This window comes from Diceros bicornis, chromosome 5, assembly GCF_020826845.1.
Source record: "Diceros bicornis minor isolate mBicDic1 chromosome 5, mDicBic1.mat.cur, whole genome shotgun sequence".
NCBI lineage: Eukaryota > Metazoa > Chordata > Mammalia > Perissodactyla > Rhinocerotidae > Diceros > Diceros bicornis.
Genome location: NC_080744.1, coordinates 14,358,171 through 14,374,158, shown reverse-complemented (window position 1 = coordinate 14,374,158; position 15,988 = coordinate 14,358,171). Strand labels below are relative to the sequence as shown.

General features: G+C 36.5%; 1 protein-coding gene across 3 annotated transcripts in view; it reads left to right on the top strand.

Moving 5' to 3' along the window:
• The window catches only part of LOC131405673 (signal recognition particle subunit SRP54), a 76,628-nt gene that overhangs the window by 2,021 nt on the left and 58,619 nt on the right, over positions 1–15,988 (top strand). For 2 of the 3 annotated variants that reach the window (XM_058540727.1, XM_058540724.1), the window contains exons 2-4: positions 7,452–7,562; positions 9,714–9,805; positions 10,783–10,867. In XM_058540727.1, the coding sequence (XP_058396710.1) occupies positions 7,485–7,562; positions 9,714–9,805; positions 10,783–10,867 (255 nt within the window). In that variant the 5' untranslated portion in view covers positions 7,452–7,484. Of the gene's footprint in view, positions 1–3,128; positions 3,263–7,451; positions 7,563–9,713; positions 9,806–10,782; positions 10,868–15,988 lie in introns of all 3 variants that reach the window. The other variant, XM_058540725.1, reaches the window with a different exon arrangement.

Sequence of the window (15,988 nt, the reverse complement as noted above, 5' to 3'; positions counted from 1 at the left end):
CCTTGACTTGAGCCCCTTCTCCCTATTTTGCCTTCTGCTTCCCTAGTTCAAGCCTACCTCTCTCGACTAGACTTTTGGAGTATGATTATTGTGTGTAGTCTCTTTGCTCTCAAGTTTTTCTTCCCCCAGTGTATTTGCTACATTGTCTCATTTTTAAATTATAGAACAAATTTTTCATTCCCTTGTTTCCTTTGAGTAGTATTGCTTCATACAGTGATTATTAACCCTGGCTGCACATGAGTATAATCAGTGAAGTTTTTCAAAATATAGATGCCTTGTTTTGCTCTCCTAATCAAGAATTTTGATGAGGCCACTTCCCTGAAAACCTTTCAGTGTTACTATCCCTGGAGATTCTGATTGAGTATTTAATTTTTAGCTGATAGGTGTTAGCTAAATGTCATCAAAGTAACCCTTTGCTTGGGCATATGCGTTTTATCCCTCCTCCTCCATATTTTTAGTCTATGTTATTTTCAACTTCAAGGCAAACTATTTCCAAGGAATTCTTTTGACTTTGTATTAATTTTCCTCTTGGTAGCAGTTTACATAAAGATTCTTTTTATGATTGACTTGACAGCCAAAAAGTATCTTAAAAAAGTGAGTCACAGTGTTCTTGAGTTATTACCCTTCTTGCTAATTGAATTTTTGGTATGCCTTTCTGCTATTAAAGTATGAAGTGTTGCAGTGGTTTTATTTTTAATACTAAAATGAGTTTTAAAATTTGAAAACAATTATTTTAATGAAGAGAGAATTTCCTGGTACTTCTTGACATAATTGAATATAACCTTTGGTGCAAAATTAAGACAGAGAAGTTCACTGGTGGTATGATGCATAATTTATCTTCTGAAGTTAACGGAGGAGTCTTGTATGTGTTAAATTGATGTAAGTAATTGATTTGGAGTTAGAACTTTTCTCATGCTCTGACAGTTCCTGGAGCACATAGGAAGTGTTTAATGAATGAATAAATGAATACAAGTGGCAAGTCTGTCTCAACCCCTAGTATAATATCACTCTAATTCTCACAAGAAACACTTCAAAAAATAATTAATTTTCCCCTGGCTTAAAAGTAATAAATACTCTTAGTCATTACCAAAAATTTGAAAGTCACAAAAAGATATAAATAAGAAAATAAAAATTACTAGTTATTCACCATCTAGAGATGACAAATATTATTATTTTCTAACAGTTTTACTCAAATAAAATTCACATACCATACACTTCATGTAAAGTGTACAATTCAGTGGTTTTCAGTGTATTTACAGAGTTGTGCAACCATCACCACAATCAATTTTAGAACATTTTCATTACTCTTTAAAGAAACCCCATACCCATTAACAGTCACTCCTCATTTTCCCCCAGCTCCCAAGCCTTAAGCAACTATTAATCCACTTTCTGTCTCTATAGATTTGCCCCTTCTGGACATTTCATATAAATGGAATCATATAATATGTGGTCTTTTGTCACTGGTTTCTTTCATTTAGCATAATGTTTTCAAGATTCATCCATGTTGTAGCATGTATCAGCACTTCATTTCTTTTTATTATCAAATAATATTCCCTTTTATGGGTATGCATTTGACTTATCCACTCATCAGTTGAGGAATATTTGGATTGTCTCTGCTTTTTGGCTAGTATACAAATAGCTGCTAATGACCATTCATGTACAAGTTTTTGTGTGGTTGTGTGTCTTCCTTTCTCTTGGATGTACCTAAGAGAAGAATTGGTGGGTCATATAGTAACTCTGTGTTTTACATTTTGAGTAACTGCCAAGCTATTTTCCAAAGGGCTGCGCCGTTTTACATTCCCACCAGCCGTGTGTGAGCATCCTGATTTCTCCATATTCTCACCGATGCTTGTTATTATCTGTCTTTTTAATTATAGCCATCCTAGTGTGTGTGAAGTGGTATCTGATTGTGCCTTTGATTTACATTTCCCTGGTGGCTAATGCCTTTTTTTGATATTTGTTCATAGACAAAATATGGACTATACAATATATGCAGTTTGTATTTTGCCTTTTGCATTTAAGCATATTTTTAGCATTAACAAGCATATTTAAAAAAGAATTCTCTCATTTCTGCTTCCCTCTTCACTCCCCCCAGAACCGTAATTCTTGTGAAAACTTGCCTAAAATATATGTATAGAAAATAAAATCTATAGGAATGTATGCCAAATTATTAATTGGTGGTTATCAGGAGACAAGAGGGGTTAGGATTAGGAGAATTATATTTTCTATCTTTAATATTTCTGTAATGTTTGAATTTTTACAATGACCATGTATCCTCTTATAATCACAAAACATAAAGGTGAATTATTTCCTTGGAGACTAAGTAGATTCAGAATGAAAAAATATTCCTAAATTTAAAAATCGTAATTAACATTATAATGTTAGTTATTCAAATATATAATTTTATCAAATAAAATACCTATAGGCCACTTTGTTAAATAAGTTTACTTTTCTGTGGTCCTAGACTAGGAACACATACGCTATGCAGAATTAAAATATATATATATAGATTTAGTAATATATTCAGGAAAGCAAGTGTTGATTTGGGCTATTGACCAGTTTATAGAAAAATATATAATGTAGAAGTGGTTTTTCTGAAGATACTTAGTACTGATAATATATTTGTATATTTAGTTCTTTAGTCTAACATTGATCCAATAAGTTAATCACTGACTAGGGCTTGGAAGAACTTTTTTATAGGGATTTTTGTTATAATAGGATTTGAAATCAATAATCATTAGGATTTTTTACGTAATCTCAGATCAGGCGGGGTTCTGGCAGGAATATTTATAATTCTTTATGTAAAGAAAAGTGGTGATTTGGACATTGCAGCTTCTATTGAATAATAACCAAGTACGTGTAATTGGCGCTGAATGTTAAAGATTCCAGGAGTGGCTCCTGTGTAATGGGACAGGCACTTTAGTAGGGTTATTCAAAAAACTTCCAGTTTACTCACACTTCAGATAATATTGTAGGGAGTGCCAGTTGATATCATTCAAGAAAGGAGGTTGGTTAGTAGTTAATACACTAGGCACTTGCAGACAGTTTTATACATATTGTCTCATTTGTTCCTTACAACAGCCCATCAGGGTAACTACGTTGATAATGGTGTTATCTCCGTTTTGCAGGTGAGGAAAGTGAGGCTCAGAGAGGTTAAGTAACTTGCCCAAAGTAACAGCCAGTATGTAACAGAGCTGAGATTTGAATCAAGTCTGTCAGACTCCAAAGCCTATGCTCTTTCCAGTACTTCACACTGCAGCAGGTAAGTGTGATACTGGGCCTGTGCTTGCCTTGCTTAGGGCACCCCAAACTGGAGCCTGTTTCCATCACCTCACTGCCCGGCTCCTAGTCACACTCCTGTGAGAGGAACGTGCCACTCGGGCCAGGTCAGTCCTTGTACATCCTGATTGCAGTTGTGCTGATCACTTCTTTCTGAACGTTGCAATTACTCTTCCATGAAGAGGACTGTGCATCTTTGCTTTCAAAATATGATTTCCTCTCTTGTAGTACAGCAGCATAATGTGTCCCTGGAGTTTGCTGGCAGGGGTATTCAACCCTGTTGTTTAAAGCATCATTCATGCTCTAGGACGTGAGGCTCTGTAGCCAAGAGACTGGAAAGTCTTTTTGCTTTTCTTGTAGGGAATGGCTGTTCCGTTCACTAACCTGCTTATGTCATAAAATTGTTGTGAGGGTAGAATGAGATAATAGATGTTAAACTGTGTGAAGTACTATACAGGAATCCTTTTCCAACAGGCACATCTAAGTAGAGATTTCTCTTCTGTGAAATTCAAGTATACACAGATTTACTTCTATAAATCTTTTTAGTTAGCCAAGAGAATTTTGAGTGAGCGTGCTTGAATTGTAAATTATTCCAATTTGAGTTATAGGATTAGCTATTAATGTTAAAAAAGATGTTTTGCATTTTAGTGTGCATATTAGAACAAGGTCAAGTTAATTTTTAAAAATCTTGTTGAAATTCTTTTTAGGAAAATTCTGAAAAGTTATAATAAGTAATGGTAAATGGTACAATATCAGTTACCTAGGTCATTGATTTTATTTTGATTTGTCATGTTATCTCCATTGCTTTATTTTAGTGGTCTTTAAGAGATATTTATAAGGCCTTTCATGGCTTTGCTTCTCTAGTCTTGCTTTTTCCTTATGGTCTTGAGTACATCATTCATTCATAAAGTTGATTTTTACTGAGAACTTACTGTATAAGACTGAGGACAGATAAAGCAGTGAGCTCACAGGGGAGAGCAAAAGAGGAAAAATCCCTGCCCTCAAGCATCTTACATATCAGTTGGGGGATATAGACAATATATAAGTAAATATATAATGTAAGTAAATCATATGTTAGTTGGTAATAGAGCAATGAGAAAAAATAAAGAGAAGGGAGGTTGCAATTTTAAATAAGTGATTAGGGAAGGCCTCATTGAGAAACTGCATCTGGACAGTGATCTAAAGGAGATGAGGGAGGGAGCTGTATTGTCAGCCAGGGCAAGAGCGTGCTCTGCCAGCTGGTCCTAAGGCCCTGAGGTGGAAATGTGCAGCATCAACAGCCAGGAGGTCAGTGTGATTAAAATCAAGTGTGTGTGTGTGTGTGTGTGTGTGTGTGTGTGTGTGTGAGTGTGTGTGTTTGGGAGTGCCTTACCATCTGTTCTGAGGACTTTACCTCTGCATGAAATGGAAGGTCGTTGAGGTTTTGAGAATTCCAACACCAAAGTTTTCAGAAACACACGCTTGGAAATTGCTGAAGAAACACTGTCTAAATAAAAGATATTAATAGATATTATTATTCCTCTACTGAAGTGCAGGTTTTTATAATCAGGCAAATATATGTAAAAATATGCTGCCATAAGTACGTACACAAGGAAAAATGTATTAGAATACTTCACAGTTTTTTTTAATTTAAGAGAGCTGGTCAACATGGGAAGAGAAGTTTATTTTTAAGAGAACTAGTATAGCTTTTTAAAATGGAGAATGATCTGTTTATGACATGATCTCTGAAAAAGTTAACTATGGTGTCATAATTAGGATTATATCACTCCTGGTAGCACAGTGGTAAAGGAGATGAATGGAAACATCTGAATCTTGTTTCTTACCTGAAGAATATTTACTTAAGCAATAATAATTTAGTATAATAAGTATGGGACAAGAAATAAAAAGTTCCGGATCTTTTCTATGAAGTAGTTTCTCTTTCAGGTTAAGTAACCATGTATTGTAAAAAATTTTACGGTAAGCACATTTTTTCACTTCCGTCAGTGTTGGTAGTAATTTTTTAGGTTCTAAATTACCAAATTTTACCTGAGTGGAAGTGTAATGTTTAATTTAGAGCTCAGCTTGGAATGTCTCTGCCAGTGATAAGTCCTTGAGTGCATTTCCCTTTCTGCTGCTTTTGGCTCTCTTCATCTCTCCCACGTTCTCTATGTGGGATGAGTCAGCTCTTTTGTCCTCCTCTTTCTCTTATTTTTAATCTCCTGTATACTCTATAGATAGGATCTCGTCTATAATCTTGTTTGACTAATTTAGACTAGATTAGCTTGGAAGAGTTACTAAAAGAGTTGTTTTGAACAATGAACTTTTTTGCCAATATTGCTTATATTGGACAATTGATATTTCTTAACCTGGTTTTCAGAGCCCTTTACAACCTGTATCTCCTTCTAACTGTATAGCCCTGTGTCCCAACCAGAATATTTTATTTACTGTCCCCCAAATAATACTCAATAATCTGTAAGTACAATGCATATATGAGGTATAAGTATGTCCCAGGCTTTTCCATGTCTACATTTCTGCTTATGCCATTTCACCTTCTTCAAATTCCCTTTTGTCCTCTTCTCCACCTATCCAAATTCTATCCATGTTTTAGGATCAAATTCGTATTCAACCTTCTCAGTAAAGCCTATTCTGTCCACTTAAGCCTGTTTTTTTTCTCCCTTTGAATTTTTACAGAAATAATCATTGGTGGTTGATCATAAACTTTTTTTTTTTTTTTTTGTGAGGAATATCAGCCCTGAGCTAACATCCGTGCTAATCCTCCTCTTTTTGCTGAGGAAGACAGGCTCTGCGCTAACATCTATTGCCAATCCTCCTCCTTTTTTGTTCCCCCAAAGCCGCAGTAGATAGTTGTACGTCATAGTTGCACATCCTTCTAGTTGCTGTATGTGGGACGCAGCCTCAGCATGGCCGGAGAAGCGGTGCGTCGGTGTGCACCCGGGATCCGAACCCCGGGCCGCCAGTAGCGGAGCGCGCGCACTTAACCGCTAAGCCATGGGCCCGGGCCCCCAATCATAAACTTTTTTGCTAGCTTTGAACTAGTAATTTACTGGTGTTAGTCAAGGTTCTCCACAGAAACAGAACCAATAAGATGTGTGCATATATATACATATATGCATATATTGGTGTGTGTATACATATATAAAGAGATTTATTATAAGGAATTGGCTCACATGATCATGGAGGCTGACAAGTTCCAAGATGCACAGGGTGAGTCGGCAAGCTGGAGACCCAGGAGAGCCAAGCTGATGGTTTATTTCCAGTCTGAAGGCTGGCAGGCTTGAGACCCAGAAAGAGCTGATGTTTCAGTTTGAGTTTGAAGTCGGGAAAAAGCCAATGTCCCCATTAGAAGGGAGTTGGACAAGAGGAATTTTTTCTTAATACTCTATTTTGCTGTTCATTCATGTGCCTCATCTTGTCAGCTAGTAGATAAGCTAGTAGTAAGCATATTTGCTTACTCACCATCCATGAGTCTTTGCATCCTGACTTACATGTAGTAGGTACGTCTACATACTTTATAAAACCATAACGTTTTAGAGCTGGAGAGGACCTCTGGGGTTATCTTGTTTAGAGTTGGGGACTCAAGAACAGCTTTAAAATGGGAAGATTAATAACATACCTCTTTCCTTGGTTGTTGGAAGAGTAAAACGAGGTAATGTAATGTGTGTGAAAAGTTAGGTGATTTATTAATTAAAACCTTTTTTTTTTTGCTTAGAGCATGAATCAAAATAGTTTTCAAAGTCCTTTAATATGGTAAATTAGACAGTATTCCTGGGTGGAGATTTCACCTTTTTCTTTCTCTGTTTTCATTTGAAACTGTACATGATACATCAGTCAGTCACTCATATTCACAAGTATGTCCAAAATAAGAACAAGTTAATTTGAGGTCATGTCATCATTTCCTGAAAGCATGTTATCTGATATGTTAAATTTGCTGGTTCATGTAGAATATTCCAATTAGCTATTCAAACATAAGGCATCGTAACCAAGTGGTAGCTTTAGCTTTTGGACCTGGCTGTATTGGAGCTGCAGGTTGAGGCTATAGAAGTTGAAGTTACAGTATCTAAACACTAGAGTACTTTAATTTGAACTTAAATACTCTTCTTTAGAAGTCTTCAATTATGAGAACTGGTATTGATTGTTTTCAGATGTTTTTATTTAATTTTTTTCCTTGCTAGATTTTCTTGTGATCACGTCTTAAAGCCTTCAAGATGGTACTAGCAGACCTTGGACGAAAGATAACATCAGCATTACGCTCATTGAGCAATGCTACCATTATCAATGAAGAGGTATGTAAAATATGTGACATACGTATGATTGCACATCATCACTAGCATTGAGGAGATGGATTATTAGTGTTCTCTATGTTTATATTTATTTTAATGTAGATTTAATACCTACATAAAAACCTAAAACTGGATACACTAGATAGTGTTTTTACTGAGAAGTCAACTATCTTACTATTAATTTCAACTTTCTATAAAGAATTAGAAAAAAACAAAGAAAACCCCAAAACCTTACCTTATTTGTAAAAATGACATAAATTTTATATTTTGAAAATGGCTTAGATCTGGAAATATACTTTTGCTTTCTCTCTTGACGTAAGCATAAAACTTCTTTCTTCTTGGCTAGGCATGTGCCTATCTGACATTTTCTCCTTGACTTTTGTTAGCATTCTTATAAAAGGCTAGTATTTTCATCTTGTCTATTTTGATTCATTTTCTCTGAAATCCTCATTCAGTTTTTTGGAGATTTTGTAAGCTGGCTCCTTCTGTGATATCTGAAATACTCTTTCTCCTGGCTTTATTGTTTAAGATATTTCTTTCTCCTATTTTTTTCCCACACATTGTATCTTAATGGTTTGTCAGTTGGAAAAAGATGATTATAGTCCACAACTATACTTTATATTTTGTGGTACCCATGGAAAAGTACTGAGTTTGGTTTTAGAAGACCTTGTTTAGTGTCCCCCTTAGTAGCTGTGTGATAGAAATTTGGGCAAGTCAACTTAAGATTCCTCAATGTAAAAAATGAGAAAATAGCATTTACCTTACGAGATGGTTTTAAGAATCAAATAAAATAATAAATACAAAGTACTTTCTAACTTGGAGGTTTGAAAAAAAATTTTAATATAGAATTTGATATCAACACTTTAATAAGCTAATGGAATTAAATAACTTTGGGACCATCTTTGAGCTCAGCTAGTCCAACCTCTCATTTAACAGCAAGAGAAAGTCAGTTTCACATGTTTATTGGAAGAACCAGGATTAGAATCTTTTTTCTAATTCCTCATCCAGGGCTTTTTCTAATAATTATAATAAATCATAACTTAAACCATTGTTTAGTCTTTGGAATTCAGAAGAAATAAAACAGCAGCTTTCCGAACAGTTTTCCCTGTTGTGTAACCCGTATGCTGTTTGTATTGATAGTAGAGAAAAAAGAAACCAAGGAGAAGAGCTTGGTGGGAAGTAGAGTAACAGCTGTTGTTTGAATTGGCAGCTTCTGTGTTCCTGGTACTTTGCTGCTAGGGAATTAGCAAGGAGAAATCCCTCTAATGAGAAAGATCAGTTCCATTTTTATCAGACCCCTTTAAGGAGGGGTAGAGAAATCTAATAAGTCTCTGTAGGACATAGGAAGTGAGTTGAAGATGAGAATTCATTCAGGAAGTATTTGACGACCGACATTTTTGCAGACCTTTTTGCTGGCACCAGGGATATAGCAGTGAACAAAACAGGCTAAAATCTCTGCCCTCGTGGAGCTTACATTCTAGTGTGTAAACACTTATTTACATGAGCAGCAAAAGCCTCATCTTTTCTTAAGAATTTATAGTTTATGACCTTTAACCACAGTGCCTTGCAACTCAACAAATATGTGATGAGAGTGAGTTAATAGTGGAGGATAGTTTCTTTTCACCTTTGTTCCTCTGTTCTGAGTGGAAACAGTAAGGCTGCTAGGTCAGACTGGGTCATTTTCTTTTGTTACATTTTCTTCTATGGAAGTCCAATCAAGCAGATATTGTGAATATAAGTGCTGTGTATCAGCAACAGGGGGTGTTCAACAACACAGAAAACTTTAGTGCAACATCTATTGTGTAGTAACTTTCTTTGGCTTGTATATTGTCTTTACTATTATTACTTTACACTTGATCTTAGCCAAAAGACTGAGAAGCGATTCCTATTGTTACTTTAATATAGGAATAAAATTGTGATAATTAATACTTGGTTGAATAAAACTAAATGGAATGTCTTATTTTGACAAAACAACTAGACATTTAATAAGATTATCTCTCTAAGGCTAACTGGGAAATGCCCCCCCCCCCCCCGCCCATAGTATAGTATTGTTTTTATGAAGCTATGGTAGTGTATGATGACTGATCAACCATTGTTTTTATATGATTGAAATGAAATGCTGGGCATTTTAAATTTTTATTTATTTATTTGCAGGTATTAAATGCTATGCTAAAAGAAGTATGTACAGCATTACTGGAAGCAGATGTTAATATTAAACTAGTGAAGCAGCTAAGAGAAAATGTAAAGTAAGTTAAATTAATCAGGTAAAAACCAGGCAAAACTAAATATAGTTTACTGGGATGAGGAGCTAACTAGAAAAGTCTGCTATATCGTGAAACATTTCTGCTATAGAGCACTGGAAAAGAGTAGAACTCATATGTTGGAAGACTGCATGTATAGTATGTTTCCATAGTGATGGTTCAAAGAATAAACTACGTGTGGCTTTCATTTAGTTGTGGATTTCTTTCTGTTTTACTACTGCTTTATTTGGATGGATTCAATCATATACTGTGTAGTATTTTAATATAAAAGCCTTTAGCTTTTAGAATTCAGATTCTTCATAGAAAAGAGGTGCCATTTTGTGCTCTTCAGGCGTAAGATGACATTAATCAGCCTCCTTCATTATTGGAGAATTGTGTTCTTCTTTGTTCCCCTTTGGTTTTTCTGTCCATATTTGAATGAAGGCATAATGTGTGTGGTTTGAGTTATTGTGTTCTTTGGGAGAGGCACTTACTGGGGCAGGGCACACAGAATAATATAGGCATCTCAGTTAGCTGCCTGAATCCTAGCCCTTGTCATGCTCAGGCCATTCCTTCTTTTTATATTGTTAGACTGGCTAATAAATGTGGAACTACTAGCATTTAAGCACTTAGAACTAGAGAAAGTAGTCCTATTTTCTGCTAGGTATAAAGATGTATAAGATATGTATGGTGCAAGAAAAATACATAGAATTAATACTTTGTAGTGATATATGGCCAAACTAATATTTAGACTTTCAAAAAAAAAAAAGCCTTAAAAAACTAACCAAAGTCTTGCATCTAATTTTTCATGGTAAATTGTTTATGGTATAGACTTATGAATCTAGTAATTATATTCATGTTAATTAGAAAACTGTTAATGTAAATGATTACATATTCTTACATTCTTTGGGGCAGAAACTTCTTTTTTAGAGTGTCTTAACTGGCTTTTATCCCTCCTACCCCCAAATACCATCATCGTGAAGATCTGCTATTGATCTTGAAGAGATGGCATCTGGTCTTAACAAAAGAAAAATGATCCAGCATGCTGTATTTAAAGAACTTGTGAAGGTAAAAGTATATCAAGATTATGCTGTGATTCTCCGCAGACTCAATGGGTAAAAACACATTAGCACTGCCTATATAGGAATACTATTTTGGAATACTTTTTTATGTTTTTATAGAATATTCATCTGTATTAAAAATATCAATTGAAGGATTATTAACTTTTCTAAAGTGGCCTATTTTTATTATAGACTTTTCTGAATATAAAATTCTGAGTACAGATGTGAAGGCAAGTACTATTCCTGCAAAAAATGCCAAAGCCAAGTTACAAAAGTAAAACTTCACTGCAGATTAATTGATGGAAGGGCTTCGCTGAGTTTATCCTCTTTTAATATCAAGTTTTGCCTATTGAAGGCCCTCGTTTTGTCCAGAAAGTCACTCTTGGCAAGTGCTCTTTTGTACACTGTTCCTTGTGTACAAAATTCCCTTTAAAAAGACCAAATGTCTCAGTTCTTGCCTACATTATGTGCAGTTTTGAATTAGTGAAGTTGTATTTTGCAAGTAGTAAATGTAGCCTATTGCCCTGTCTCACCTCAGAACTGATATTGCTGCTGCTGTGATGAAAAGTGTGGTGAAAATCTTAGAGCTTTAAAAAATATGTGTGGTAGGTATGGTCCAATGGTAGGGGAAAGAAAAAGGAACAAAAAAAGTTGTTTTTAGAGCGACAGATGTCTGCTGATAATCTCCTAGTGTTTTTCTCTATATTGTGTGAATTGTTTCATTTACTCCTTTGGTTCCACTAGAGCTCACTGGTACTTTGAAAAAGTTTAGTGTCTCGGATGGTTTTGTCATTTCAGTTTAGTCCTGTAGACTAATTGATAAAAAACGAAATTCAGACCTAAAAGAGGTCAGAGAATTTATCCAGTCGTGCTTCTCAGTTTGCAGTTGAGAAAAGTGAGACAGCTAGTTAGTTGCAGACCCAGGTCTGATCTCCAACTCCTTATGTAGGACTCCTCGCATTATTTCCAGATTGCTTTTCATCTAGCATGTGAGGTCAGCACAGGGTGAGTGAAAATTTTTGTTTTTAGGGTTGCCATCTATAGGCAATTCTGGAGCATCAAAGTGCTTCGTTAAAAAGCATTTGTGGAGTACCTGCTTTATTCCGGTAGTACGCCAAGTGCTGTGATTACAGAATGAATAAGACTGGTCCTTATACTCAGAAGCTATGATCAGGAGCAGTGGTATACAAAGCAAGGTCAAAACTCTTTTCATAATAATACTGAGACATTATTTGCCTTTTTTGCCCTTTTTACCATGTTAATATTTGCACTGCTAGTTCAAAAGCAATTGTGGGTAAAACTCCCTAGCATGAATCAAGGCAGTGGTACGAAACTATACTAATAGTCCTTGTACTCTTTATGACCACACACTTGCAGTGGAAAAAAACAATGCCAGTTTCACTTACGCATCTTCTTGATGGAGCAGTAGAAATTATTAGTTGAATTAAATCTTGACCCTTGAGTATACGCATCTTTATAAGATTTTGTGTGATGAAATGGGAAGTATGTAAAAGGACCTTTTGCTGCATACTGAAATTTGATGGTTGTCTTGAGGAAAACACGTGTGATTATTTGATTGTAAACTGAGCTAGCCGCTTCTTTCATAGAACACCATTTTTACATGAATAAACAACAGACAGATAATCTGTGGTGATTCAGACTTGGGCATTTGGCAGACGTTTTCTCTAAAGTAAATAAAATGAGCCTGTCACTTTAAGGCAAATAACTAACAATATTGTGGCCAGTGATAAAATTTGACATTTCAGGTGAAAACTAGAAACTTGTATCTCCACCATAAGTGTGACAGTGTCCCAATACTTACTTTTCTGGTGAGATCAGTATTGATATTAATAAATACAATTTTTTGATGTTATATAGTAAAATGTATCAACAATAGGAGATATGTATAACTCAAAAAACCAATATTTTCTAAATGACTGATGTATGATGTTAAAAAATGATGCACCAGTTTAAGATCCGTTCAGAGTACCAGATAGAATAACAGATTTTAATGTAACAGAGTATGAAAGTTTATATGGTTTCAGATTTCACATTGCAACTAACCTTTACAAACTACCGTGTTTATAAAGGAGTCCTGAGACTGAAAAGTTCAGTATTGCTGTTACAGGGTAGAGGAAGAAGAAAAGATAGATTTATAAAATAATTATTCAGTAAAACATATATGTTCCAGATACCAGGTTCATAGAGAGCTGAGTGATTCTGCTGTGAGATATAGAGAATGGAGGTGAATGTAGGGTAGCATCAGTGTTCTGAAAGGATCTAGGAGGAAGGGGAGTGAATGTAGGGTAGGTAGATTTTGCCTATTTCAGAAATTTGCTTAAGGCTAGGCCTGTGCCTGGGAAAGAGATAACAAAATGTGTTTTTTACCCTTCCTTCTCTACCACATGGCTTTCCTTGAAATTCAGGTATCATATGCATTATGTGACCTTTATGGTATTGTTTAGCCTGGGCTTGGCAAATTTTTTCTGAAGGACTTGATAGTTTACGCTTTGTGGGCCATTTGGTCTCTGTTGCAACTACAGTTATGTGCCACATAACAATGTTTTAGTTGACGATGGACTGCATATATGATGTGGTCCCATAAGATTATAGTGGAGCTGAAAAATTCCTATTGCCTAGTGATGTCATAGCTATCATAATGTCATAGTGCAACACATTACTCAAGTGTTTGTGATGATGCTGGTATAAACAAACGTGCTGCGCTGCCAGTCGTATAAAAGTATAGCACATAAAATTATGTACAGTACATAATACTTGATGATGATAAGCGACTATGTTACTGTTTATCTATTTATTATACTATACTTTTCATCATTATTTGAGAGTGTACTCTTTCTACTTATATAAAAAAAAGTTTACTGTAGAACAGTATACATGTTACACCAGCAGCAGCCTTGTACATCTCACGTTTACCGAGTCTCTTGATTGCATCATTTTCTCTTGTGCTTGACTTAATCTTTTGTTGTTTTGTTCATCATGGCCCCTAAGAATACAAAATCCACTGCTAGTGTTGCCATTAAGAGCCCACGTCAAATAGTTGACCTGGAAATGAAATTAAAAGTGATAAAGGGGTACGAAGATGGGAAGTCAGTGATGATTATTGCTTATCAGTCAGGCATGTCCCCTTCCACCACAGCTATGATCTTGAAGAACAAGAACAGGGGCCAGCCCCGTGGCTTAGCGGTTAAGTGCGCGCGCTCCGCTACTGGCGGCCCGGGTTCGGATTCCGGGCATGCACCGACGCACCGCTTCTCTGGCTATGCCGAGGCTGCGTCCCACATACAGCAACTAGAAGGATGTGCAACTATGACATACAACTATCTACTGGGGCTTTGGGGGGAAAAAAAACAAGGAGGAGGATTGGCAATAGATCTTAGCTCAGAGCCGGTCTTCCTCAGCAAAAAAAAAAAGAGGAGGATTAGCATGGATGTTAGCTCAGGGCTGATCTTCCTCACACACAAAAAAAAACAAAAAAGAACAAGAACAAAGTGATGGAGGCTGTTGAAGGATCTGCTTCATTGAAGGTAACAAGACAAACAAAAATTTGAGAATTTTATCAGATATGAAGAAACTGCTGATTAACTGGATTGAAGACCAGATGCAGAAGCACGTCCCACTCAGCACCATGACGATCACGGCCAAAGCAAAATGTTTGCGATGTTGAAAGAAAAGGCTGGACCAGACCACGATGTTGAATTTACTGCTAGCTCTAAGTGGTTTAAATGATTCAAGAATGATTGTTCATTACATAAAGTGAAAGTGAGTGGTGAGTATGAGAGTGCTGATGTGAAGGCAGCTGAAGAATTTTTGGAAACTGTAGATAAGCTGATTGTAGAGGAAAATTACTTTCCAGAGCAAATATTCAGTATGGATGAAACTGCCCTATTCTGGAAACGGATGCCTGAAAGGAGTTTCATCCATAAGGAGGCAAAGTCACTGCCAGGTTTCAAGACTTTTAAGGACAGGATAACATTGTTGCTTGGGGGCAGTGTTGCAGGCTACAAATTGAAACCTTTTGATCTGGCACAGTGAGAACTCCAGGGCCTTCAAGCATTTCAGTAAGCACACACTGCCAGTGTACTGCAGGAGCAATAAGAAGTCCTGGATGACCCAACTCCTCTTCCAAGATGCCCTCCTGAATTGCTGTGCCAGCAAAATGGAGATGTACTGTTTGGAGAATAGCATACCTTTCAAGATTTTGCTTGTTTTTGATAATGCTACTGGACATCCTTCTTTTATTGGTGATCTTCATCCCAATATCAAAGCAGTGTTTCTCCCTCCAAACACCACCTCTTTCATCCAACCAATGGATCAAGGAGTTATAGCAGCTTTTAAGGCCTACTACCTGAGGAAGACCTTTGCCCAGGCTATTGCTGCAACTGAGGAAGACAGAAGACACCGATGCAATTCTGGGAGGATTACAACATCTGTGACTGCATCAAGAACCTTGCTTGGGCTTGAGGTGATGTCACCAAGGAGTGTATGAATGGCATCTGGAAGAAGACACTCAAGAGGTTCATCTGTGACTTTGGTGGATTTGCCAAGGGTGAGGAGGTTGCAAAAATCAACAGCGCTGTGGTTGAGATGGCAAACAACTTTAACCTGGGTGTGGATGAAGATGACATGGAGGAGCTCCTAGAGGTGGTTCCTGAGGAATGGACTAATGAAGAGTTGTTGGAACTGGAACAGGAGTACATGGCTGAAGAAGAGGCAAGAAAAAGGGAAAATGCAAGAGAAGAAAAAGAACCCCCAAGAAAATTCACAGTGAAGGGTTTAGCAGAAGCTTTTGCAGACTTCAACAAGCTCCTTAAAAAGTTTGAAAACATGAAACACCAAAAGGTTTTCGTTAATAGAGAGGAATGTTCATGGTGCGTTATCTGCTTACAAGTAAACCTATGATGAAAAAAAGAAACAAACCAAGCAAACCATCATGGACATATTTCTGAAAAGAGTGACAAGCCTCAGGCAGGTCCTTCAGGAGGTATTCCCTAAGAAGGTTATCATTGGAGATGACAGCTCCATGCGTATTATTGCCCCTGAAGACCTTCCAGTGGGACAAAATGTGGAGGTGGGAGACAGTGATATTGATGTTCCTGACATTGTGTAG